The sequence below is a fragment of the Lethenteron reissneri genome, chromosome 8 (assembly GCF_015708825.2).
Source record: "Lethenteron reissneri isolate LAM-NWPU_2019-01 chromosome 8, ASM1570882v1, whole genome shotgun sequence".
In the NCBI taxonomy this organism is placed as follows: domain Eukaryota; kingdom Metazoa; phylum Chordata; class Hyperoartia; order Petromyzontiformes; family Petromyzontidae; genus Lethenteron; species Lethenteron reissneri.
In genome coordinates, this window is record NC_083786.1 from 5,351,968 (window position 1) to 5,379,260 (window position 27,293).

General features: G+C 54.6%; 1 protein-coding gene across 6 annotated transcripts; it reads right to left on the reverse strand.

Annotated features, from left to right (window-relative positions):
- Positions 1–1,148: 1,148 nt before the first annotated feature.
- LOC133360164 (mitogen-activated protein kinase kinase kinase kinase 3-like) lies at positions 1,149–27,293 on the reverse strand. Of its 6 annotated transcripts, XM_061578770.1 has the most exons (34): positions 27,091–27,293; positions 25,537–25,594; positions 24,703–24,793; positions 24,375–24,439; positions 24,217–24,272; positions 23,453–23,500; positions 22,909–22,951; positions 22,724–22,796; positions 21,662–21,793; positions 20,777–20,839; positions 18,827–18,908; positions 18,571–18,693; positions 17,097–18,197; positions 15,794–15,872; positions 15,205–15,263; positions 14,602–14,658; positions 13,390–13,457; positions 12,781–12,819; positions 12,476–12,517; positions 12,169–12,211; positions 11,144–11,426; positions 10,809–10,948; positions 10,646–10,687; positions 9,152–9,236; positions 8,198–8,277; positions 7,988–8,048; positions 7,466–7,583; positions 7,298–7,356; positions 7,063–7,166; positions 6,466–6,643; positions 6,032–6,100; positions 5,431–5,523; positions 4,794–4,920; positions 1,149–4,547 (listed from the first exon to the last, which is right to left on the reverse strand). In XM_061578770.1, exons 1-34 carry the CDS (start codon positions 27,196–27,198, stop codon positions 4,457–4,459), a joined length of 3,960 nt encoding a protein of 1,319 aa, XP_061434754.1. In that variant the 5' UTR covers positions 27,199–27,293; the 3' UTR covers positions 1,149–4,456. The 6 variants fall into 6 exon arrangements, with proteins under 6 accessions (XP_061434754.1, XP_061434785.1, XP_061434773.1 ...); XM_061578801.1 differs by lacking the exon at positions 17,097–18,197; XM_061578789.1 differs by lacking the exon at positions 14,602–14,658.

Consider the following 27,293-nt stretch of genomic DNA (forward strand, 5'->3'; position numbering starts at 1 on the left):
AACGAACGTCATATTTGAAGCGACTTTGCGTAATTCATTATTTAATTCTGCTCAACCTTCCTCTGCGTTCGTGTAAAAATTCATCCACTCGTGAATATTAATGAGGGGGGAGGGGCTCATGTGGAGTGACGTCACGCGCGAGGATGGGCCTCATGTGGAGTGACGTCACAGGCTCGAGCATGTCTCATTAAGCCGTGGCCTCGTGGGTTTATAATGCTCATTGGTTTTATTTTTATTTAGTTAAATTTTATTTTATTTCTACATACGTGACTTTACGTTATCCCTCCAGGTGTCTTTCTGTGTGTGCCTCTCCACGTGTGTGTATGTCTCTTGATGTGTTGTTACTCTGGTTGTCCCTCTGTGCTGCTCAAAGCATCTTTCCCTGTGTCTTCTTCTCTGTATGTATGCATCTCTGCTACCTTGTACCTCTCGTATCTGTTCACTCTGTCGACGTTGGTAAGTTCGCCCAGAAGTTGAACACGAAATTTAGCAGTCTTTTGAAATACGTGGTCAACCAGGTTAGTGTCTGACTGTTGTTGGCCTACTGGTTTTGAATCACATTGTTTCTAAGGTTTGTTGAGTTCTCATCTCCCATCTTCTTGTTGTTTGCCTCCGTGCAGTTTACCGTTCTCTGTGCTGTGTGCTTGATGTCCCCCTGCTCTGTTTTGCCCCATTTCCTCCTGATGATGATCGCTTGTGTTGCGTTCAAAAAGTCGTGATTTATTTTAATTTAGTTACATTTGATTTGATTTCTACATACGCGACTTTCGATTTAAAGCTTTCGTGACTGCAGGGATTCATCTTCTTGGTTCTTTCGGTAAAGTCACGTAGAAGGAAAATAATAAAAAACATAATAAAATAAAATTCTCACGACGTTTCGGCCACAACGCAAGCAGCCGTCCTCAGGTGAAGAACAGGTCTGTCGGAAAGACAATTTTATTTTTATTATTTTATTATTTCCTTTCTACGTGACTTTACCGAAAGAACCAATGAGCACAATAATTTCTGCAGTCACGAAAGCTTCAATCCGATGTCAATGTCCATGCCACAGACTCGGAGCGCTGAGCCGACATACGGCCGGGACATGTGGTTTGAAACCCGCGTTTAAAGGGACGAACTCAACATGACAGTGGGGCACACTAAGTGCATATTTTCACAGGAATCGTTTAATTTGTGATACAAACATGAAACTTGCCAGATATTCACAATGGTGCGTGTTTTTTTTTTCTAAAAAGGCAGCCACGAAAAAATATATCAGTGGTGAACATCTTTGATGTTTTTCTTAAGTAACCACAGGACACTCGACAAATGTGACGCCTGTATCACCGAGGGTAGTTCGTGATTATTCGATTTTTCATGTCGTCTGCGCCACTAAGCAGCGAACGCCAATCGGCTTTTACCATGGGGGAAACGGAACGCCAGGTTTCAACGTAGTGCAGCTAATTACGTGATCGATCCACTGCTGGATGAGGACTTTCCCAAGCCGCAGCCACCCTCTCACGATCCTCGTGTAACAATCCATGCGTCTTCTGCATATTAACCGATGTCATCGCTCCATCCTCTCGGTGGACATCTCCGATACGTTCAAATCCACAGCTGCCACTCCCGTTATTATTCTTGCCCGCCGTCCACCATCCAATGTTCATCCCATTCAAATATTCCCCTCCTGTGAACATTCGTGAGATAATTGCTCTCACTTAACCGACCACTGAACAGCTAGCCCCCCTCTCCAGGCTCTCGGTGACCTCGCGATCTCTGCTGACCAGTGGGTCCACGTCTCTGCTGCCGCTGGATTTGTCCGTGGGTTGACGCCACTGATGGCACCATGCTGTTAAACAGCCTGTAGGTGGAGTGGTGGAATTGGTGGTGTAGCTGAGTGCAGTGCAGCGGATGAAATTCGTGGTGTCGGAGATGCAGTGTTGCAATTAGCGTAGTTAAAAGTGTAGTGTTGTGGTATAGTTAGCAGTGTTGTTGGCCATGTCGTGTAGTTGATAAGTGTAACGGTGTAATTGATAGTGTGACCGGTTTTAGTTTATAGTGAAGCGGTGTTGTTGATAGTTGACCGTGTGTAGCCAGCGTGGGGGTTCCCGGAGTAAGGGAGGCGTCACGACTGCGGTCCTCATTGTATTTTACAATATTTACACAGAACACGACACATGCTGTCGGGAGGCGCGCTGCCCCCACTCCACTGTGTAACAGAACCCCGACCCTCGCCCCCTCCACGACCCCCGCAAAGCGCATTCAGTAGTGTGTGGAGGTTGCGGGGAACATGGTTGCACGCGTCAGCGCGACCTCCGAGAAACGTTATGTACATTGCTATGCTATACAAGCAGCCCCCTCCCTCATCCTCCTCCCCGTGAAAGGGGTCCCCGGGGTCAATGCAGAGTGCAACCGAACTCCACCCTCAAATTTACTCAGTTCAACCCAGTCAAACTCAACTCATCCCTAACTCAATCCAACTCGACCCTAACTCAATGCAAATCAATTCCACTTAATCCAACCATCAACTCCACCGAGCTCAATTCCATACAAGTACTCAACTCCACAAAACTCAATTCAACTCCACTCATCGCTCAACTCCACCCAACTCAACCCTCAACTTCACCAAACTACACTTCATCTCAACTCCCCCCAGCTCAACTCAACCAAATGCAACCCTCAACTCCACCCAGTATGCAGACTACAGCCCCGCGCAGGCAGGGAGAGGAACGTGGGGTGGGGCGCGAGTGAGGAGGGAGACCTGGTCCATGTGAACACCACAAGCCGGAGGCACCGAACACTGAGGGGCCATACATCACAATAATAAAGGACAAGCAGCGTGTGCACGGTCACCACCAGACAACCAATGCTACCCCAGAGCCATAACCAACCAGCCAGCCAGCCACCACCAGTACTAGCTATCCCACTGATTAAGACCAACTCGCCAGACACAAGTGGCCATCCCGATGATCATAACCCAGATTAAACGAGGCAGCCACGAGTACTCGTCATCCCACTGATCATAATCCTTACCAACGAGCCAGCCACCACTAGTGCTTGCCATCCTACTGATCATAATCCTAACCAACTAGCTAGCCACGAGTACTCGCCATCCCACGAACCCTAACCAACAAGCGAGCCACCACAAGTACTAGCCATGTCATTGACCCTAACCCAGATTGAGGAATGCAACTTGATTCATGTCTATTCCTATGCCCATGAAAATGGAATAAATTACTCATCTTCACTCATGTTGTACGAGTGGACACGCTGCATTACTAGTAATGTAAAGAAATTCATGCATTCTTGAACCAAACCGCAACCCTAAAGTGTGATATTTAATTCATGGGCTCCCAGCACCAGTGTTTCACCAGGCTCCACTTTCAACTTACGGTTGCTTTCGGTAATTAGTGTTCACACTGCCAGCCACCCAGGGCACCCAGGCCACCACCTATGTGGACCCAGTCCCCGCCTCACCTGAGCCCACACGCGCCGTGTCTCACGAGGCCTCCAAATAAGGGGAGTTGACTCGTTCAAATGCGGAAATAATTATTGCATAAACCAGGACGCGAAGGTAGTGTGTGTGCGCGGCCATGGGGACGGGATACGTCGCCCACCCCCAGGCTGCATGCGTGCAGGGTAATGCGCGCGTATACTGCATATACTGTAATATAGACTGCGTGGTACGTGTACAAAACGCTTTTGCCGAAGAGGAGAGAGTTGCCTTGGCAGCCGATGGCCTTGGTAGAGACCTGACCACCGACGTGGAGGGCTCCCCACCCAGCAGAACTTTTAGCCATATGCCACTGCAGCCACGCTAGCCGTGCGAAGCCGGCGAATTTTACTGACTGCACTTATAAAATTATAACTTGTTACATGTTTATATATTACACTCCAGCAAAGTGCTCGGATTTATACTTCTCAAGTACACCTGCCACCAATATTAAATATTAGAGAGCTCTAAAACATATCGGCAATAAAATTTTCAACAAATCTATAACTTTGATAGACCTTACGCTTTGGCAAAAGGTGTAAATAAACTTAAAAAAACGAAGCGTCTGTGTGGGGGGGGGCGGCGTGGGGGCCCTGCACGTTTCTGCGTCGTCATGAACGGCGGCTGCGGGCCCTGGGGGCCCCAGTCCCTCCCGGGGTTCGGCCCCATCCAGGCATCTCGGGGACCCGTATAGAGAGGGGCCCTGTCTCCCCTCGCTTCCGCAAGTCACTTGGCACCGAGCGGAGGCCCCGTTCCGGCCCCTTCCTATACGGTGGCGGCGGGGCCCCCCGTGTCCCCCGCACTCCGCTTATCACGGGCCCCCCCCAGGTCGGCGCGTGCGCCGTGAGGCCACTTCCCTCGTCGTTTCGTGAGCGATTAGGCGCAGTTCCAGTGGCAAGCGAAGCTCCGGCAGGGCCACATCGGGAAGGGGGGGGGGGGGCTACGTGGGGTAGGGGGGGGCACACGAGGCCCCAGGGCCCTTCCTCAGAAGCTGTTCTCGTGTCCTGCCAGGATGTACAGGTTGCTCTGGGCGACCGGGTTGTCTGTCGGCCGGCTCTCGAGCACCACCACCCTGCTGAGGTATGCGGCACACGCACCGCGACGTCACAGCGCGCTCCGCAACGCACCACACGCGTCACATCACACCACACATGGCACACCACACAGAGCACATCACACTCCAACCACACCACAGGCAGCACACCAAACCACACGCAACACACCAGACCAAACAGCACAAAAACCCATACAGGATACCCAACCAGCATGCCACCCAGCACACCACCCACCACACGGCTCCCGGCACACCGCGGGAGCTCACCTGTCTGAGCCCAGCATGCGGAACACGCGTGTCTGGTCGCCGATCTCCTGAGTGATTTCGTTGGTGCGGAAGCTGCGGCCCTGCATGCCATGCTTCCAGAACGCCAGCACGCTGTCCTGCAGGCATACTGTGCACAGTGGTGGTGGCACAGCCGGTCACACCAAGGGTCATGCAGCGAGTTATACAGCGGGGGGCACAGCGGGGGGCACAGCGGGAGACAGCGAATTACACAGCGGGTCACACAGTGGGAGACACAGCGGGAGACACACAGAGTTACACAGCAGATGACACAGCAGGTGACAGCAGGAGACACAGGGAGTTACACAACGGTTCACACAGTGAGTTACACAGCGGGAAACACAGCAGGTTACACAAGAGCGGGAGACACGGCGGGTTACACAGCGGGAGACACAGTGGGAGACACAGCGGGAGGACAAGGCGAGTTACACAGCGGGTTACACAGCGGGACACACAACAAGTCACACAACGGGTCACACCACAGGCCGTACAGCGAGTTATACAGTGGGACACACAGTGGGTTACAATGGGTGTCACACATGGGGTGACACAGCGGGGCCGCGTGATGCGTGCTGTGATGCGTGCTGTGATGCGTGCCGTAAGCTGTGCCGCATCTTACCGATGCAGTCAATGCGGAAGTTGAAGAGCAGCTCGGTCGCCATTCGGCGACTGGACTTGAGGCGTCCCTGCAGATTCACGATCTGTACACACCCTACACACAAACGCACGCATTTATACACACGCACACACATCACGCACACACATCACGCACACAAAGATCCCCCGCATAGCCTCAACAGACTGTGGGGGGCAAGTGCTGTTAGGAAGCACCTATGAAAGCCGGCACGGCACTACGCCTGGCCGTCTTTTGTCTCCTGAGTAGGGATGATCACACACTGCACCAGGATCTCATTTGATGCTGAGTCGACCTCGGGAAGGCTCAGCACCGGTTCAAATATTCGTCACTGGTGTTGGCCTTGAGCGGGAATCGAACGCGGGTCGCTGTATGTTGAACTTCTTTCGCACCGTACGTAGCCAACCAGGCTAACCACTGCACTACTGCTCCCTATTATTCACAAAACGTGAGGACAGACACGTGCATGGACATGCACGTGCGCACACGTGCATGAATGCATGGCAGTCGTGTAAAGGGAGGGCTGGATGAAGGATGATGGGAGGGAAGGGGTGGGTGAGCATGAGAAGGGAGGGAGTGCACTCACTGTCAGTGCACACCAACAAAGTCTCCTTCTCCAGCTGAGTGACGTGCACGTGCTCCAGGGGTGCGCCGCCTGCATCCCAACACAGCGTCACACCGGCACCGCCTCACTCACGCCTCCACGCACACACACACACACTCTTCCACTCCTCCACACACGTTAACACACCCCTCTACTCCTCCACACACATTCACACACACACCCCCCTACTCCACATACGTCCATACACATCCCTCTAATCCACACACGTTCACACACACACACCCCTCTACTCCACACACGTTCACACACACACACCCCTCTACTCCTCCACACATGTTCACACACACACCTCTACTCCTCCACACACGTTCACACACACACCCCTCTACTACTCCATACACACACATATCCAGATCACGTCACCACGGCCGTGGTGCAGGAGGTTGGCCTCGTACCGGTGCTGGTCTCGGTGAACCAGGAGGAGGCCGAGTTGAGGTTGATGGTGTCAAGCCGCACGGCCTGGCCGGGGTCGGTGCCACGGCTCACCGACACGCACACGAGCGGGAACTCGTGCTCCGGCACCACGAGCAGCTCGAACACGCGCAGTGGCACCGGCAACCGGAACTCAAAGTGCTGCTCACGCAACACACAGGTGTACACAAAGACCCCCGGTGTAGAGCTTAAACAAACCGTTGAGGTAAGTGCTGTTCGCAAGTTGCACTTACGAAGGCCGGCATGGCACACGAAGGTGTGGGTGGCCAACACCTCCGCCTCCTTTGTCTCCCTAGTGGTGATGTTTACACACTGCACCAGGTACTAATTTAGGGCTCAGTCAACCTAGGGGAGGCCCAAGACTGGTGCAGATAATCGTCACTGGTGTTGGCCTTGAGCGGGAATTGAACCCGGGTAACCGATTTGTAGTGCAGCGTGCTAACTGCTGCACTACCACTCTCCACGTATGTGTGCACAGGTGTACACGCACGCACGTGCGTGAGTGACGCATGCACTCAACCGCTAAGGTGGCGGCGCTGGGGAGATTTGCGACCTCTCACCTTGATGAGCATGAAGCGCTGCATGGGCTCGTACCACTGCAGAAGTATGATGCCCGACTGCAGCGCGCCGCACAAGTACTTGTTTCCAGTACTGGGGTTACGCACTGCGCTCGCACACGCACACAAAGACAAAAATCTCCCATATAGCCTTTAACAGACCGATGGACTAAGCGCTATTAGTGAGCGGCTATTTAGGTTGGCAAGGCATACGATGGGCGCGCCGCTCACACCTCACCTACGCAGCACTTTTGGCAGCCTTTGGTGTCCTGGAACTTGGTCGAAACGGCAAATTTCCTGCACGGAGACAGCACAGCCAGACGAGACCAGTTTGAGCGGTGTGTCACGGGTGAGGCACATGGGGTGGCGTCAACGAGTTGTGCGGCGCGAGGCTGCCTCCCCGTACCGTGGTATGATGCGGTCGGGGAGGCGGTGTGTGGGGATGTGCACGGGAAGGCTGTGCTGTCTCCTCGCCTGCTCAAACAGGCCGAGGAGGCTGTGCGAGTAGAGCTGGGACGTCTTTCCTGCACGCACCGCCACACGACGCACAGCAACCACGCACAGCAACCATAGCCCCCGTAAGGAACCCGCCACCGCACACGCACACACAACCACTATAAACAACCAACACAGCCACCCCAAGTTCACACACAACCACCTTACAAAGCCATCGATGCGCAGTACTACCCGAAGCACTGCAGTAGGGAGGGGTTAGATCTGGAACTCCCTTCCCCCAGTCACCCATGTTGCTGGCTCCCTGCCCCTGTTCAAGTCCATGGCTCAAGACTCCTGTCATCTGCCTATGACCGCCTCTGTTGAGAACATAGCTCCCCCCCCCCACCGACTCAGCCTGTGCAGCATGTTGAGATGCGGCTGCATTTAGATGCTGCCGTATAAACCGAGTATAAATTGTAATTGGAGCACTTACCGCAAATGGACATGAGCACATTGTTGACGACATAGAGCCAGCAACAGCGGCGGGGGTAGAGCTGCAACAACAAGGACACACAGAGTCACAACAACCCTCCTACCCCCAGGTGTTTTCTGCTGGTGTGGGGCAGTAATGGAGTGTTGGGCTGCGTGCGTGGCGTGTACCGTGGTGCATGGTGCGGCGTGTGCTGGGTGCGTGGGCCACCACCTGCTCCATGCTGGCCTCGTGCAGCTCGTTGAGGTTGAGGTTGTAGATGCCCTCATCAGCCCCGAATATGAGGTGCTGGTCTGTGGACACAATGACGCGACTCGCGGGATGCTCTTTCCAACGACCGAACAGCAATATCTAACGTCCGCTATGAAGTGGATGACGCGGAGTACCACCATGGGTATTACACACGCGCCAGAAGTGACTGGTGCGGCCGCCGGATTTGAACCGTGAACCCTTGCAATATGCGGCGAAAGCTCGCCCACTGGGCCACGCCACCGCTCAAGTAGCCAAGTGGCCGGCTGACGCGCCATTTGTTGAACAAGTGTGGAGAGGTATCCGGAACCTGAGTCCAGGTAAAAAGCCGGGTAAAGAAGACCTCCTCAGGGTGGTGATTGTGTGCCGGCTGCCCCATATGACATCATTACAACTGATAATTGGTTCTTTACCCTTCTATCTGGCAACAAAACTGACACCTTTTTACAAGGAGTCATGTTTGCATAGACCGCAATACCTGCAGTCATAAATACAAACAAAAGACATAACTCTGATAATGTGCACTGTCCTTGAAGTTGATTGGTCCACACCCGAGACAGCTTTCCTTCGAGCCTAGTCTAGGCTCGAAGGAAAGCTGAGACTAGGCTCGAAGGAAAGCTGTCTCGGGTGTGGACCAATCAACTTCAAGGACAGTGCACATTATCAGAGTTATGTCTTTTGTTTGTATTTATGACTGCAGGTATTGCGGTCTATGCAAACATGACTCCTTGTAAAAAGGTGTCAGTTTTGTTGCCAGATAGAAGGGTAAAGAACCAATTATCATATTTTTACTGGCAAATGAGGTCCCCATAGTGTAGATCATTACAACTGTCTGCACCACAGCAAAGGTTCTCCCGAATTGGAAATATGCCCTGGTGGTGTCCCCCTTTGTAAAGAAGGCACGCGTGCGTGCGTTACCGCGAGTCTCGGGGTTGATCCAGGATGACGCACAGTTGATATGGAGTGGGCAGCCATTGAACACCTTGGAGAAGCATGCGCCCATCTGGGAGGCAAGAGAGAGTGCAAGTCGCCAATCAGCACCCAGCACAGCACCGCCCTCTGTCCAGGTCCCACTCACTCACCCACGCACTCACTTACCAACTCAACAACAACAACCGCCATTCGCCACTAAGTGGCGATGACGTCACCACGACACTTGTGCCAGGCTATGTTACACGTTGAGGCCATGTGAAGTGTTAAACGCCCGCTGGCAGAAGGTCACGGGGCAGACCCAGGTGCCACGGATCGACTGAGATGACTGGCTAATGCACTACCTGTGCCCCCTACTGTGCTAACTTGATGTGCTTTAGCCACCTGACGCTCCGCTCGTTGTTGTGAGCATCACTCCTTCCCCCTCCGTTGTTGTTGGAGTGCAACTGCCTCCAACTGCCCAGTAGCGTCCTTCACGAGGCTCCTCCACAGAGGCCGATCTTGACACCGCTGGTACCAGTCATCGGCAAGTCCACTCAGCTCCACGTCCTCCTGTACCACATCACTCCATCTCTTCTCTAGCCCATGCCGCGCCCGTTTAGCCCCCTCGATACGGCCGAACAAAAGCTGTTTAGGTATGCGGTGGTTGGGCATGCGGGCTACATGACCCAGCCAATGCAGCCTTGCCTGCCAGAGAAGCTCACCGATGGGACTTTGTCTAGATCTTTCGAGGATATGTGAGCTCCTCACACAATCCAGCCTGGTTAAACCCAGGATGGATCGTAGGCAGGCAAGCCTAAATGTTTCTAACCGCCGAAGATGTTCCATTAGGGGGGTCCACGTTTCGCAAGCGTAGAGAAGGGAGGGAATCACTGTGGCCGAGAAGACCTGAAGTTTCGTGCAGAGCGATAAACCAGGTAGCATCCACACAGCGTTACGCAACTGATGAAAAGATAATGCCGCTCGACTGATTCGGAGTTAGGAGACCTCTGCTGTCAAACCGAAGCCGGTCATGAGCACCTTGCCCAGGTATGGGAAACTCTCCACTCTCTCCACAACTGCCCTATCACCAATTGGGAGTTGTGGGGGAGGAGTTTCCGATGGTACAAAATACCCAGGCAGGTGCTTAGTTTTGGTAGGGCTGATGGTAAGTCCCCACCTCTGAGAGGCAAGCTCCCACTTACCAACTCACCCACTCACTTACCCACACATCCATTCATCGACACACCCACTCACCAACTCACCTCACCGCACTGCAGGTCACCTTATCTTTCCGCTTCTTCCCTCACACTGCTCAACTTTGGAATTCCATACTCTTATCATCGTCTCTGTTCCCGACAAGCTTTTACGATAACTTCACTCAATTCAAGAAATGTGTATCACTCTTATCTGTGATAGTGCTGCTTGTTGCTGGCCCCGTGACGATTTGGGCCTGTGCCCAGCTACTGTGTTTAAATGACAATGATGATGAGAGAGACTCACGTGCACTTTCGGAGTCGGTGGGAGCCCGTTGATGCTCTGCTTCTGCAGGACAGAGGTGGGGGGGGGGGTGGCGGGGGGGGTTAAGAGAACCTGGGTGGGGGCAAAAGCCCCTGGTGTCACAACCGTCCTTTACAAGGCGTTCAATGCCACCTATTCCGCTCACTTGGGCATCCATTTTGTCTTTGTCCCCTCTCAGAGTCCGGGGGGGCACGGTGGGGGGCACGGAGGCCCCCTGCGAGTCCCGCTCCACCTCCACTGCCGCAGGCGACGCCCCCCGCTCACCGTTGGGCAGCACTCCGTTCGCTGCACGTGCCACAAACACACGTGTCGCACGCACGTCACGCAGGTTCCGCACACACAACACAGCATGCACACACAACACAGCATGCACACACATGAGTCACCACAGGGCTCAACTCGCACCACTGCATCCTATGCCGGCTGTGTGTGAGGGAGGGAGGGGGGGAGGGAGAAGGGGAGGGAGGGTGGGAGGCTTACTGGAGGTGTCAGGGGAGCCCTGGGGTGCGAGCTGCGATGGCCTGGGGGGAGCTGCCCCCACGGTCGCCGATTTTTCCTCTCCCTCGACGGAGGTTGGAGGGGGCCGGGGAGGTCCTAGCGGCCGTGGTGGGGGGCCGCCCCGGGGGGAAAGGCGGGGGGGTGGTGGCCGTGGAGGAGGGGGGGTTCCGCGCATGCTCCCCGTGCCCCCCGGTGCCACGCTGCGGATGGTGGCGCACCGCTCCTCGTCCGGTGTGCTCTCCTCCGAGCTGCCGGTGCCACGCGCCTGTGGGGGAGCACACGCGGCGGTGCGACATCCCCATCACACACGGCGCCCAACAGCGGCACAACCATCAACGGCAATGACTCGGTGGCACTTCACAATCATTATAGGAGCGGTGGTGATGGTGGTGTTGCTGATTGTGGTGGTATTGAGTTATGATCTGGTCAGTTTCATCGGTGAGCTTCTCCGGTAGCGAGGCTGCGTTGGCTGGGTCACGAAGCCCACATGCCGAGCAACCGCATGCCTAAGCAGCTTCTGTTTGACCGGAAATATGGGGCTAAACGGGCACGGCACGGGTTAGAATAGAGTTTGACTGATGCGGTAGAGGAGGATGTGGAGCTGAGTCGACTTGCCGATGACTGGTACCAGCGGTGTAAACATCAATCTCAATGGATGAGGCTCGTAAAGGATGCTACTGGGCAGTTGGAGGCAGTCACCTTCCAACAAGAGCGGAAAGTGGAGGACCGACACTTACAACGCGTAGAGCGCTGGGCGGCTAAAATAGACATTTGGCACAGTGGAGAGCACAATTGGTGCATGTGCCAGTGATCTGGATCTGTCCCATGACCTCCTGTCAGCGAGCCTTTAACGCTTTTCATGGCCTCAAGATACACGTAGCCTAGCACAAGCGCCATAGTGACATTACCGCCACTTAGTTGCGAACGTCAGTTGTTGTTATTGGTTGTGACGGGCGGTGTAGGTGGTGATTGTGGTGGTGTATTGAGTGGAGAGCCGGGGGCTGTACCTTTGTGGGGATGGGTGGTGGTGGCGCCCGCTTCAGGGTGCAGCTGGAATCACACGCACCACACGGATTCGCGGTCAGTGTCGTCGCAGTGAAAGCGAATCAGCTGCTCCCTCCTGCGACTCTACTGCTCTCGTGAGTCATGCAAACGAGGCTATCCTGGCCTCTCCAGTTCTTGCCTCGTTTATCAAAATCAACTTGAACCCAACACAATTCAATGCACCACCAACACTCCTCTGGCCCGAGGCTCCCACAAAAATACTCGACGTTAGTCACGACAGTGGAGGTTAGAGGTTAGAGGACAACTTACTGTTCAGACTCATCATCGTCATCCAGGTGTGTCATGTGACCCCTGGAGAGGACACGGGGGGCGGGGTTTAGGGTTAGTGCGAGCAGCCTCACGGCTTCCAACGGCTGTTAAGGCTCCTCACCCCCAACCCCCACTGCGCACTCCACACCACAGCCAGCACGATTATTTAGGAAGCAAAGCGTAATCTGTGGACAACGCGTCGGCGGGATGGTGACGTCGTTAGTGAGAGCGAGAAACCCCGGATCTGAAAGCCTGGCACTGTACGCAGGGGAATGATTAGGGCGGGCGTAGCGTGGATCTTGTACCTCTGCTGTAACTCCTCCTCCACAGACTTGAGGAGGCTCCTGCCAGGGAGGATACGGGGAACGGGGAGGAGAGGGCAGGGTAGGGTGGAGGGGCGGGGCAGGCACAGGGAAGGGCAAGGCAGGGGAGGGCAGGCGGTCACCTCCGATCGGTTGAGGTGTAAAGCATCGTCAAAAGCTGGTGCAACACAAGCCGCTCCCCCGAGTAAAGGAGACTGCTTGGAGACTAGCTACGTTGCGGCAGATGCGGGACACTGGGGCCTACAGCACGGGCGAGGTGGTGCGTGGCAGCGTGTGAGGACGTGTGTGTGTGAGCATGTGCGAGGATGTGTGCGAGCGTGTTTGAGGGGATGAGTGCATGTGAGTGTGGGGCGCGGGCGCGAGGATGTGTGTGTGTGGGAGCATGTTAAATGCTAAAAGGCATATTTTTATGAGTGAGGGAGCGTGTTCGCGAATGTGTGCATGCATGTTGAGTTTATGTGTGCGAGTGAGGGAGTGAAGATTTTAGTGCGTGAGGCATTGAGGGTGTGTGTGTGTGTGTGCGAGATCGAGTGCAGGGGTGTGAGTGGCGGAGTGTGAGTGAGTGAATGCGGGTGCATTGCGGATCCTCACTTGGAGGACGTGGGTTCCTTGGGGTAGGTTGACCACCCACTGCCCAGCTCATACTCCTCCTGCATGTCCTGAAACGCACAAAATACATGCACACACGCAGGGACACGCATGCGCACACACACACACGGACACACGCACGCACACAGAAATGCGTGCATGGACACCCGCAGGTATGGAAACATACACAGGCACACACACGAGGACAGGCCAACACACATACACGCGCACACACGGACACAGAAAGCATGGAGTTATCCACAGGTACAAAGCGAGGGCCGCAGCACGAGCAGAGGAACCACCGCGTGCATTCGGCTCTCCCATCGCTCTGGAGGCTGGCACTTCAATCACCTCACGATTCTAGCAGGGAGGAGGGCGGCCTAATGAAGGCTGGAGCCCCTCCTCCAGGCCAGTAATTCTCAACTGCAGTCATTCCGACCCCCTCTAGATAAGGGCCAACGCATTTCAGGAATCGAGCGAGGTCATAACAAGAGCTTGGGAAAAATAAACGATGAGGGAGAATTCCAAAGTGGAGCAGTGCAATGGAGGAAGCAGCGTTGTGACCTGTAGTGTGGTCAGTGGATGAGTGAGTGAGAGAGTTGTTGTGACGTGCAGTGCGGTGGTTGAACAGTGTGGATGAGATGAAACAGTCGATATCTTTAAGTCCTCAACATGGAATCAGTAACCTTGTTAGTACCGATATAAGAGTGATGAGGAGATGCCCGACTGCTGCGTGAGCGAGTGACTGGAGTGAATCAGTGAGTGCTGGGTCATCAATTAATCAGCGACTACCTCACTCTGAATCTATCTGGTGCAGCGAGTGCTCCAGGTCACATTTGACAGCAGTAAGAGTTCAACTTGCGACGTGTTTTTGTTCTCTGCGTTGCAGTCGTAAATATTCAGGGGGTGCACAGTCAAGAGATCAATTGCAAAAACAGCCAGGGGACAGAAGTGGGTGAGCACGCAAAAATGGACCCCGCGTGGCGGTGAGCTCACGGGCCCACGGACAGGCGGACAGACAAACCATGCACACAAATAATGGGAAACGGAGATGGGCAGTGAAGTGCACACGTGGACGCGTGGCTGTGGCCACAGTGCCGGGGGTCGCACACAAGCGCAAAGCTCGGAATGAGACGCAAAATAAGCGTGGGACGGGTGCACGCACGAGACGCACGAGACGCATGGACACACAGACGGAAAAGAGGTGTGCGGTACCAGGAAGGGCCGTGCCGTGAAGTACAACTCGTCCGCACCCTCCTGGCCCGCGTGGGGCTGACTCGCACAGACACATGCACACATATGACACAGACACACAGAGCAGACACACACAAAGGGCAGAGACAGACGCACACATATGCAAACACACGGAACACAAATACACAACATACACAGACACACACAGAAGGCAGACACACAACACAAAAGACACCACACCACCCCACAGGGACACACGGCAACACATGGACACAAATACAAAACCGTACACAAATGCACACTCCCATGCTCGTACACACGCACGCACGCACCCACACACAGGCACGTGTCACGAGTTATCTTGCAAGCGGTGTCGCTCTTCGTGCATCCCCAGCGTGCGTGAGTTAGGCTACAGTCAAAGTTGGAGCTGGCAGGATGCGTTAGCAATGAGTTATGCGCCACGCGCCGGGCTCATGTGTGCGTGTATACATACACGTGTGCCGTGTACGTGTTGCCGTGTGTGTGTGTGTGTGTTGTGTATGCGCGTGCGTGCATGCATGTGCGTGTGTGTGTTGGCTGTGCGCGTCTGTGTGCATACCACCGCAGGCTCCCTCCGCCACCTACCAGGTCGTGATGTGGCACCGTCTCTTTCCTCAACGGAGGATCAAAGGTCACCTGGTCAACTGACATATGAGGAGGAGGAAGGGTACGCAGGGAGACAGTAGCTGAGTGGCGGTGACCCGGAACGCGTCCTCACTGCTCGCGCACCTCCCACTCCACCTCCTTCAAGGGGTGCGGTGACCCAACGTGGGCTCATGAGTTGTGAGGTCCCTAAACGGCTTCGGCCCTCCCTGCTGCCCTGGCTGCCCGTTGTTACTGAGCCCCGGTTGGTCCCCGGTAGAGCCGCGGTTGCGGCAAGAGTCGCTCTCTCCCTCCCCCCAGTGTCTCCCAGCCCTAACTCCCCCCCCAACTCCCCTCTGCTACCCTAACGTAGTCGTTAATGTAAGTCGCCCAAAGAGGGCGTTCACCCAAGGAATGGAGCAGTAAAATCATCTCAAATGCGGATACTGGAGTCATATCGCCGAATCATGAGAGATGGTGGCAGCTTGGAGAGGCCTTCATCCAGCAGTGGATTGATCATAGCCGATTGAATTCAGAAGCTTTATAAATTATAATTGTTGTGGTGGTTGTGTAGCGTGTCGGGGTGTCTCACATGTGATCTCGGAGCGCGTGCGCTCAGCGCGGTCGTGCTTGTTGTTGGAGGGGATGCGGCGTGGCACCACCAGCGCTGGCTGCACACACCCACACACGTGAACACACAATGATGCCTCATTTAGCCTCAACATACTATTGGGGTAAATGCTCTTGGCCAGTACCTATGAAGGTCGGCACAGCATACGAGGGGATGGGTGGCTAGTACCACGCCCAGCTGCCTTTGTCTCCTGAGTGGCGATGTTAACACACCCCACCAGGTACTCGTTTAAGGCTGGGAAAACTGAAGTACGAATTAGGACCAATTCAAATATTTGCCACTGTTATTGGTCACAAGTGGGAATCGAACTCGGCTAGCCGGTTTCATAGCGCAATGCACTAACCGCTACACTGTCACTCCACATGCACTTCCGCTCCCCAAACGCACACAACTCTGTAATACAAACACGCAGGCAGCACAGCAAGAGGGAGCGGTGGCCGTCATGACACAAAAGGGGGGATTCAAACCCGACGTTCCATGTGAATGATGAGAGAACTCATCGCAGCAGGAGAACGTGTCGTGCAGGCCGCACACAAACTCAATGGCGCGTAGCAGCGCGCTGCTCACACGCAGCAGGCAGGCGCCACCCCCATCCGCACGCCCCGCATGCACGCCACGTGACCACCGCGGCGCACGTGCAATGCTCTCAGCCTGCTCCAGACAAGAGCCAATTGTGTGGCCGTAGAATCGTTTAGGTCACCAGCACGGAGGAGAGTTAATAAATGTGGCCGTCCCAACAGAGGCAGCGATGAAACAGAGAGACACCTGCGGTTTGGTTTCATCTTCATTAGGACTCGTCACTTTTACATCTAGATTGAAAACTAATTTCTTGACGACTGCTTTTTGTGTTTAGTTTGTTGTCCTTCCCCCGCACCTCCGATGAGCATCGTTGTCTACGTACGGTGCGAAAGAAGTTCAACGTACATACATAGATACACGAGTACAGTAGTCAACAATGTTCACCGAGAGAAGGTGGCCATCGCATGAAGGGATGGTCATCGTGAGCAGGGGGATAGAGAAGGGGGCTGCCATCAAAGGCGGGGTTGAGAGGGGGCATCACGAGAGAAAGAGATGAGGGGGAAGACGTCGTGAGACTGGGAGCGTTCACAGTGCCGGCAGTGACGAGGGAAGCGGCGGCGTTAGCGTTACTCCACCCTCAGTGCAGCCCCATGGGTGGCGAGTTACGGGTTACGGTTACGGGTTAGGGGTTATGGGTTACGGGTTAGAGAGTCATCACTGCTGCAAAACACAAATCAGCTGCTACCTGCAGAGTAGGGGGGGGGCCGCTGCTCTGCACAGTGACGGGGGGGGCTCCAGCAAAGGCGAAGGGCCCCCCAGGGTTGACAGGTCCTGGGATGGAGGGCGGATCCTGAGAAGTAGGGGTCCCTGACAAGGTAGGGGGTCCTTGCAGTTTGGAGGGCCCTGGAAGGGCAGGGGCTCCTTGTGTTTTGGGGGGGCCTGGATGGGTAGGGGGTCCCTGTATTTTCGGGGGGCTTGGAAGGGTCAGGGGACACTGTATTTTGGGGGTACCTGGTAAGGTAGGAGGCCCTTGTATTTTGGGGGCTCCTGGAAGGAGAGTGGGTCCCTGTATTTTGGGGGCTCCTGGAAGGATAGGGGGTCCCTGTATTTTGGGAGGACCTGGTAAGGTAGGAGGTTCCTGTGTTTTGGGGAGTCCTGGAAGGATAGGGGGTCCCTGTATATTGGGGGGTCCTGGAAGGATAGGGGGTCCCTGTACTTTGGGAAGACCTGGAAGGGTAGAAGGCCCCTGTGTTTTGGGGGGTCCTGGAAGGAGAGGGGTTCGCTGTATTTTGGAAGGACCTGGTAAGGTAGGAGGTTCCTGTGTTTTGAGAGGTCCTGGAAGGAGAGGGGGTCCCTGTATATTGGGGGCCCCTGGGACGGTAGGGGGCCCCTGTGTTTTGGGGAGCACTAGGAGGGTAGGGGCTCTCTGGGCCTTGGAAAACACTACCAGGATAGTTGGGCCTGGAAGAGTTATGGGTCCCTGTTTTTTGGGAGTCCCTGGTAGGTTAGGGGGGGGCTGTATTTTCGAAGGCCCCGTAAGTGTAGGGGGCCCTTGTATTTTTTGGGGCCCTGGTAAAGTAAGGGGTCCATCAGTTTTGGGTGGCCCTGTGAGGGTAGGTGGCTCTTGTATCTTGGGGGGTGCTGGTAAATTATGGTGTTCCTGTGTTTTTGGGGGCCCTGGTGGCGTGGGTGCTGCCCGAGTAGGAAGAGGAGATTTGAGAGTTTGGGGGCCCTGGGTTGGGGCCCGGAGTGTCGAGGGGCATTTGGGGGCAGCAGTGGAGGGGGTCTTGAGGGTTGGGGGGCCTTGAGGAGTGGGGGGGACCTTCACCAGGGAGAGGTTCTTGCGCTGAGAAGAGATGCAAAGTTGGAAGAAGTACAGACACATGTACACACACACACATGTACACAAACAGGTGCAAACAGACACATGTATGCACACACAGGTACACACAGAGACGTGTACAGACATACAGAAACGCGTGTTGATGCGCAGGTGGAGGCACAAGCCGGGACACACACACACGCAGGCGCATGGGAGAGGATATAGAAAGTAACCCCAGGAATATGGGGGTGGAGGTTCGGGGGCAGAAGGGGGGGATGGGAGTGAAGGGGTGTGGGGGTAGCTGTGTGGGGCACAGGAGTGTAAGGGACCTGGTAGTGGTGGGGGGTACAAGGCTGTGTGCGTGGCGCATGCGGAGAGTGTGCGGTGAGCGCGGCACCTCAGCGTCCTCGTCGTCCTGATCAGACGCGCTCTGTGCCGTGTGGTGCTGCTCGGGGTTGCTAGCTCTCTCCAGCAGCTCCAGCGCCAGTGCGCGGTTCAGTGGTTGCTGGAAGAAAGCGTGCTGTACCCGCACAACGCGACACACCGCACACACCGCACACACCACACCGCGCGCATCCCATCAGCTCTGCGCCGCCGCCACGGCAAGTGCCCTCCCGGCCCCGTGTGCCGCCCCCGTGTGACATCGGCTTTACCGTAAGCAGCTTCTCCGCCGCGGGCCGCTTCTTGGGGTTCTTGGTGAGCGCCAGCTTGATGAAGTTGTGAAAGACGGGCGACCTGCACACAGGCACACAGCCGCCTCGCCGTCACGCGACCCGAGCCGTCACGCTGTCCGCGCCATCAGGGGAGCTGCATGGTCATGGGAGCAGCCAACAGGGGGCAGCACCGTCCTGCAATGGCGCCAAACTCAACAACTGCATAATCCTGGCACGGAACGCATCAGCGATGACCGCCGGGCTCAGCAACTCTACAGATTTAAGCTGTGCGCTTTCGATGTTGAAACCAAATCCATATTTTCAGTCTGTTACCCCAGCTTCACACACTACCATCACCACCATTACCACACGTTGTTTTTCATATTGCGCATTTCTAATTTACCCCCCCGGCAGCATAACAAAAGGCTGCTTAATCTTAGCTTTCTTATCTACTTCTGCCCCCTGCATCACAAAGCTTCAGTTTGAACTCCATGCGTTGCCTCCCAGCGCCCCCCCGCCCCGTGCTTCACAACGTTGCCTCCCAGTCCACAGCCCGCCCACACACTCACCATGGCCCCTCCCCTCCCTCCATCCCCCGCGACGATATAATTCCTCGTCACAGCCATCTCTTAGACACACTTAAGCGGTTGTGCTTTCGCTACGTTGTCCCCACCTGAAGGACGCTTGTGTTGTGCCCGAAACGTCGTGATTTAATTTAGTTTTCATTTATTTAATAAAAAATGTTACCTACGTGACTTTACCGAAAAGAAAAATAAACCCAAAGAGTATGAACCATGACCCCAGACCGATTCTCAACCGCTCATCGTACCGCTTGTCTCCACAAAAAACTTGAAGTGAATTTCCTTTAGTATTGGTTGAATGCAAGAAAACTCTGGATTGGTTTCGACATGCATCTCTACGATCGCCAATGTCATCTCATCGCATGACAACAAGTTCCATAAAAATGCCGATGATACACAATTGCACACCTGCAGTAAAGTAAAAGTAAGATATGGAGAGCCTTGGTAACCTTGAAGATTGCTTAATCCAGAAAATTCGAAGGTTCTGCTGGTTGGCACTCAGGTTCAGGGAAAAAAATGTGGGAGGATCAGGTGTGATGGTCACAGACTTCAAGATTACATTTTCTACTCATCTAAAGACTAGAATGTAATTGTATGACCATGTGCAAAATATAGTAAGGTCCTGCAATTTGTTTTTCAGGGCTCTACGAAACATTCAACCACGATTGAGTCGTGGCAAAGGCAACACGTTGCCATGTAGCGTCGTATTGACAAGGCTCAATTATTGCAACTCACAACTGTATGGAAAGTCTGGCAAAAACATAACCAAGCTGTAGCGTGTACACAATTCTTTGGCACATGTCGTACTGCAAGATCCGACCATGTCCGCCCAGTGCTTGTCCAGCTGCATTGACTTCCGCTTGCCGAATTAATATATTATATGGTCATGCTCATTTCCACAAATGAACCAGAATACGGTGCGAAAGAAGTTCAACATAAATACATACATTCAATATCTCATCAACAGAGTCAGGCTTGATTGAACCAATATTGGTGAACTGCCAGATGTTCATAGGCAAGGATCCTCTGTGTTAGATATGGGTCTTGGTTTTATACACATCTCTATGATACACACCAATTTATACACACGTTGAATAAACATTGATGCAATGTTGAGTATATGTGTGTGTGAGTGCAGGGAGAGTGTGTGAGAGTGTGGGGAGAGTATGTGAATGTGTGTAAAGGGTGTGTGTGGAGAGAGAGTGTGTGAGAGTGTGGGGAGAGTGTGTGCAAGGTGCTCGCTAACAGCACTTGCCCCAACAGTATGTTAAGGCTATATGGAGAATCGTTGTTTTTGTGTGCAACGAGAGTGTGCCTGAGTGCGTGTTTGCGATGAGTGACACTGCTGTAGAGATGGCAAGGACTTTACCAGCGACCCTTGTCCTTTAGTTTCGGCGGCTGGTAGCCACTCTTTGACATGAGAAAGAGAACCCTGGAGAGGAACAGAACCACAAAAGACATCACGATCACAACCCAATCTAGAGGCCGACCAAAACTGAATTTCTGGTTTAGGCCGAAACCGAAACCAGACTGAAAGATAAAATTGACTTTCGGCCGAAACCGAAGCCGAAACCGAAAGTTTAACTTCACTTTCGGACGAAACCGAAACAGAAAGGTATATAACCGAAGTTAACGAACACAAGATTTATGAAATACTGTACTAGCTTTACTACCCGGCTTCGCCCGGGACTTGGATTCACCACGGCCGGTCGCCTTTGTCTCCCCAGTGGCGATGCTGACACACCACACCACTTACTCGTTTGAGGCTGAGTCGACCTAGGGGAGGCCCAGGACCGGTTCAAATAATCGTCACCGGCCGTGAGCGGGAATCGAACTCAGGCCGCCGAGTTCGTAGCGCAGCGCGCGAATCGCTACGCAGTCGCTGCCCCGCCCCCCACACACACAGGCTAAAGACAAAGATCCCCCGACTGACCGGCTGATAGACTTAGTACTCGCGTTATATTCTAAAAATAGATCTTCGGTTGACGACCGAAAGTCAATATCAGTTTCAGCCGAAACCGAAACCAGACCGAAAGTAAAAAATTGACTTTCGGCCGAAACCGAAAGTTAAAAAATTTACTTTCAGCCAAAACCGAAAGTCTGCCGAAAGTGGCCAATTGCCAACTTTCGGCGCTGAAACCGAAACCGAATTTCGGTCGGCCTCTAACCCAATCACACGCCAGGGGTCACCTGGGATAACTACGGGTGGCCGGTGGTGGCGGGGGTGGGGTGGGGGTGGGGTGGGGCTTGGTACCTCATGGGGTGCAGGTCGAAGAGTGGCGGCTGCAGCTCGGCGAGCTCGATGGCGGTGATGCCCACGGCCCACACGTCGCACTGCTGGTTGTAGCCGCCCTTCCTCTCCACGGCCGCCACCTCTGGTGCCATCCTGCATCATTGCAGCAACACACACACACCATCATTACAGCAGCAGCACATTACGGCGACATCCAAATACATTATCACAGCAACACCCACAATGGCTACACGCCAAACCAACACCCACCCGCATGAATGGCACGCATATCAGCCGCACCCCAAACATTGCTACACCATCAACCACAACACCTACACATCACCAACTATGCACACAAGCACCTACACTTACTCTGCGTTACGCACATGCAAATATACAGCTAGACTGTTGTCGAGCACCTATGAAGGCCGGCACATCCCACGAGGGGGTGGGTGGCCAGCACAATTAGTCTCCCCACTGGTGATGTTAACACACCACACCAGGTATAATTTAAGGCGAAGCTATTCCTCACCGATCTTGGCCATGAACTGAAATCGTACTCAGGTTGCCAGGGTCATAGCACAGTGCGACAACAGCGCCACTGCACCCTAACTCACAGCCACATGTACAGTTGAACAAAGACAAATATCCCCCGTATAGCCTTAACAGACTGTTGGGGCAAGTGCTGTTAGCGAGCACCTATGAAGGCCGGAACGGCACACAAGGGGGTGGGGTAGCCAGAAACCACGCCCGGCCACCTTTGTCTCCCCAGTGGCGATGTTTACGCACCGCAGCAGGTACTAATTTGAGGCTGAGTCGACCTAGGGGAGGCCCAGGACCAGTTGAGATAATCGTCACTGGTGTTGGCTGTGAGCGGGAATCGAACTTGGGTCGCTGGGTTCGTAGCGCAGCGTGCTAACCACTACATTACACTACCACTACACTACCGCTCCCCACAGTTAAACACTAGCGCACACACACACGTGTACAGTCAAAATGCATGCATGCCTTCTCAAAACATAAACAGCCGGGTCTAGCGAGGGCCCCAGGGAGGCCTGGCCTTGGCCGGGGCACGCTGCTCACCAGTACGGCGTGCCGATGAAGGATTTCCTTTTGGCAATCGTCGCAGTTATTTGTGCCGAAACTCCAAAATCAGCTGAACACAAACAGAGAAAAACAGTCACGTGTGGCCAGTCCCAGTGCGAGTGGGGGCACAGGGGTGTGGGGGGCACAGGGGTGTGGGGGGCACAGGGGCAAAGCCTCCTCACCCAGCTTGACGTCCCCATGGTCCGTGAGGAGGATGTTGGCTCCCTGCAGGAGGATGCACGGAGACACACGGCATTACTCTGGTGGACCGACACTGTCATTGCAATTACGTTCAGTTACCCAACAAAGCCCGCTGAGTCTCAAGAGGTTTGAGGAGGGTCCTGCCGAGTTCTTGCATTCAAAGGCAAGGACTCTGCATTTTCCAATTGAGCAATTGGCAGTGTAATTTTTTTAATTTGGCAAATTAGGTTCCTTGACACTGGCACAAAATGGACAACTTTTCTTTGAATGATGTCACGCGATCTTTTACGTCCCCTGTGAAGCAGACAGTGCATAGTACTTTACGGTTGCTACACACCGCAGTATTAACAAGGGTAACCTGCCCGAATCAAACTGCGAACCTCTGCAGCAAACGAGCTACTGCTGGGCCGCGTCACCGCCCCACAGCGGGAAACTGCGCATGGAGACCATCAACCATGCACTGCACGCTCTGCAGGCACACGGAGGTGCTGTGGAAATTATGAATTGCGCGTGCGTTTAGCCTACCTTGATATCGCGGTGCATCTTTCCACGACTGTGCAGGTACGCGAGGCCCTGCAGCGCACACAATGACACAACCATGAGCGCCGTGAGCCCGCGTTCAACGCTTCCTTCTCCGATCAATCGTCAACACACGGCGGGGTAGTGGCCATGGGATCCACACACAGCATCTTCATCAAAAGCCAGGGTCTATCCACTGCTGGACGAAGGCCTCCCCAAAGTCGTCGCCATCTCTCACGGTTCTGTGATGCCACAATCTATCTCATTCCTGCACATGGGCTGATGATTTCATCGCTCCGTCTCCATGGTGCTCATCCTTTCGAACGCGTTCCCCTTTGTCTGCGATTCCATCACCAGCCTCGTCACCGACCCCATTCTCACCTCGAAGCTTCCTGTCTGAACCCACTTCCCCTACTAACTGGCTAGTGTGACATCTGTGATTTGTGTTTGTTCCCTTAATGGGAGTTCCCCTTTCTGGGTCTCAGTAGAACTCCAACATTCACCTCTCCGTGCTTCTTCGCACACGTACGTAATTAATGTCCACGTTTCTAATCCATACGTCACGGCAGGTAGCATAATGCACTGATTGAAAACCTTCACTCTAGGCACATTGCTGTGTTTTTTTTCATGACCAAGTTCAGTTTTCGAAAACTACTCTCACTGGGTCTCATTTGCCCCAAAAGTTTGTTGAGGCTATACGGGGGATCTTTGTACGTGTCTTTGTCTTTTGTATATGTGTGCTTGTGCCACTGTGCTCGCATGTGTCCAACCTGCAGCGTTTCCCGGCACATGTAGGCGATCTGTGGCTCCAGCAGAGGTCCGGTCACTGGAAACCAACACAGGTGTCGGGATAACGCACCGTGTCAAGTCCAGTGGACTTTAAATGAACACACGTCCCAGCGCAAGAACCAGTCGTTGTGTGGCTCACCATGGTAAATGTCCTGTAGAGAGCCTCCCCCACAGTACTCCATGCAAATCCACAGCTTGTCACGCCTGCACCACCAGCACAGCACACATGGCCGCTTGCTCACACACCGCTCACATACACATGCACACTGCTCACACGCACCGCTCACGTACACATGCACACTGCTCACACGCACCGCTCAGACACCGCTCACACACACACTGCTCCCACGTAAACCACTCACACACACAGCTCAGACACACTGCTAATTCACTCTACTCTTGAGGCACAGGCGGTGGTGCTCAAGTGCCAGCCAGTCAGCTGTGGGGCTGCGCCAGTCAGCACCCACCTCAGGTAACTGCCGAAGTATGCGACGATATTCTGGTGCTTGCACTCCTTCATCATGATGATCTCTTGCTGGATGACGGCAAAGTCATCTCCTGCAGCACCCGGCAGAGGACACGGAGCGGAACACAGAGCGACGCGTCTCGCGGGAAGGGCTCGGCAACAACGCGGGTTCGCAGCCTCGCCCAGGCCCCAGCTCACGCCTGCGTGCTATGGCGGTGGAGCCATTCGCACCTCCTTGTGGACCGCATGTCATTCTCATTTCTGCCCTGAGTGGTAATCGGGACCCCTGCCCCACCCCAGGACCCCCACCCCCCTCCCCCATACTAAACAGAACCCGGCTCAGGGCAAACGCAGTCATGCCGCCGCAGTGACTCGTCCGCCGTGGTTACGCAGCATCCACGACATCTGATCGCTCGCACGCCAGCCGCATTCCTCGCTCATTCCTCCCTCCTCCAGGGACGGGCCCCGCGGCCCCGCGCTATTCCGAGCACCCAGGAGGAATGCCGGGGCAGCGAGCGGTGTCACCTGCCGCACGCCATCCCGGCCACACCTGCCCAGGGTGGCTGCAGCCCACCGGCCCCGGGCTGGCCCTCCACTTGTGCCGATAACGTGACTGACAGCAGCTGAGGAATGTGGGTGATGGCTCCTGGGCCTCCAGAGGATGGCGGGGGCCGGGGTACGGTGCGGGTCTCATAGATGGAGGAAGTGCGGGTAGGAGGAGGAAGTCACGTGAAGGAGGGAAAACACGGGCAGAAGTGGGAAGCACGGGGTAGAATTGGGAAGCACGAGGCAGCAGGAGTGAGATGTGGGCAGCAGGGCAAACGGGCAGCCTCACCCTGCTCCAACTTGATGACTTTAATCGCTGACAGGTCTGCCGAACGCATGTTCCTCGCCTGGAATGTACACATACAAGCACAGACACACATTAATACAGACACACACACGCACATGAATACACACACAGACGCAAACATACGCACACATAAATATATACACACATACACACATATACGCACGCAGAACCACACATCGTCTTATATAATAGGGACAAGTGTTGTTATCAAGCACCTGTTGATGTCAGAAAGGCACATGAAGGGGCTGGTGCGGCTGACACCCCATTCAGTTGCCTTATATACACATGGACAGACACCCAGACACAGGGACAGACACACCCAGCCACACAGGGACAGACACTCAGGGACAGACGCACATTGAGGCACAGACAGAGACACACACGGACAAACACAAAGAGACACGGACACATAACAAAGACAAAGATCCCCGTATAGCCTTAACAAACTGTAGGGGCAAGTGCAGTTAGCGAGCACCTATAAAGGCCAGCACGGCACACGAGGGGGTGGGTGGCCAACACCACGCCCGGCCGTCTTTGTCTCCCTAGCGGCAATGTTTACACATCGCACCAGGTACTGATTTGAGGTTGAGTCGACCTAGGGGAGGACCAGGACCGGTTCAGATAATCGTCACCGGTGTTTGCCGTGAGCGGGAATCGAACCCGAGTCGCCAGATTCGTAGCGCTGCGCGCTAACCGCTACACCACCAATTCCCACGGACATAACATACATAACATACACAGTCACACACACACACAAACGTAAACATAGACTCGGTAAAGACAAACAAGTACAGACATGGGCAGAAAAACACGTAACAGTCGCACTCTGCAGGAAACACAAACACATGGAAATAACTGAACACACTAACACGGGTTCCCCCCCATACGGAGTCAAACCCATGTCCTCGGCATTGGCGGCGGCTTCCAGACCTCAGGGCGCAGAGACATCGTGGTGACAGGAGGAGACACGGAGGCAACGATAAGCGGAGAGACGGAGACGAGAGATCAGGAGACACAGAGACGAGAGATCATGAGACACAGAGACGAGATCAGGAGACACAGAGACGAGACGACAGGGAGGTAGAGACGGGCAGAGACTCGAGGAGACATTCACAGAAACAAGGTCTCAGGGAGACAGACGAGGAGACATTGGGGGCAGGGAGCCAAGCAAGAAGACGGGGAGGCGGAGAAGCAGACAGACAGTGAAGAAGAGACATGGTGAGTGAGGCAGGCGATAGACAACACAGAGACACGGGGGGGCAGGGAGACACTGAGACGGGGGGGGGGGGCAGGCAAGAAGATACACAAAGAGAGAGAGACATCTGTCCACAGCAAGACGACGAGACAGAGGGTCTAGAGGAGACAGCGAGGGGACAGGCAGACAGCGAAGCGAGGAGACAGGCAGACAGACGTCGTGGCTATCGGGGTAGACGGGGCCCGAGGCCGCAAAGCCTCGCTCTGTCCTAGCGGCTCCGCCCGGGTCCGCGGTCACCGCCCCCCGCGGGAGACCGCGGAGTGCCCCCGGGCGCCCCTCACCTTGTAGACGTCGCCATAGGTTCCGCTGCCGATCCTCTGGATGATCTCGAAGTCGTCCTGGGGATTCCGCCTCGAGATGTCGAGGCCGCTGCGCGTGGCCCCACTCATGGCGGGCGCCGCGCCGAGATGCGCAGAGGCAGAGCCGAGGACGCGGGGCCCTCACGGCCTCACGACGCCCCCTGCAGCCCGAGAGGGGCCGGGGT

Bases quoted from the DNA above. Each gene is read 5' to 3' on its own strand.
- LOC133360164 (XM_061578770.1), bottom strand. From the start codon at position 27,198: ATGAGTGGGGCCACGCGCAGCGGCCTCGACATCTCGAGGCGGAATCCC. The intron at 24,794-25,536 runs GTGAGGCTGCCC...CGGGTGCTGCAG, and splicing joins AGTCATCAAGTTGGAGCAGG to GAGATGACTTTGCCGTCATC. The intron at 12,820-13,389 runs GTGAGGATCCGC...CCTCCCTGGCAG, and splicing joins AAGGAACCCACGTCCTCCAA to GAGCCTCCTCAAGTCTGTGG.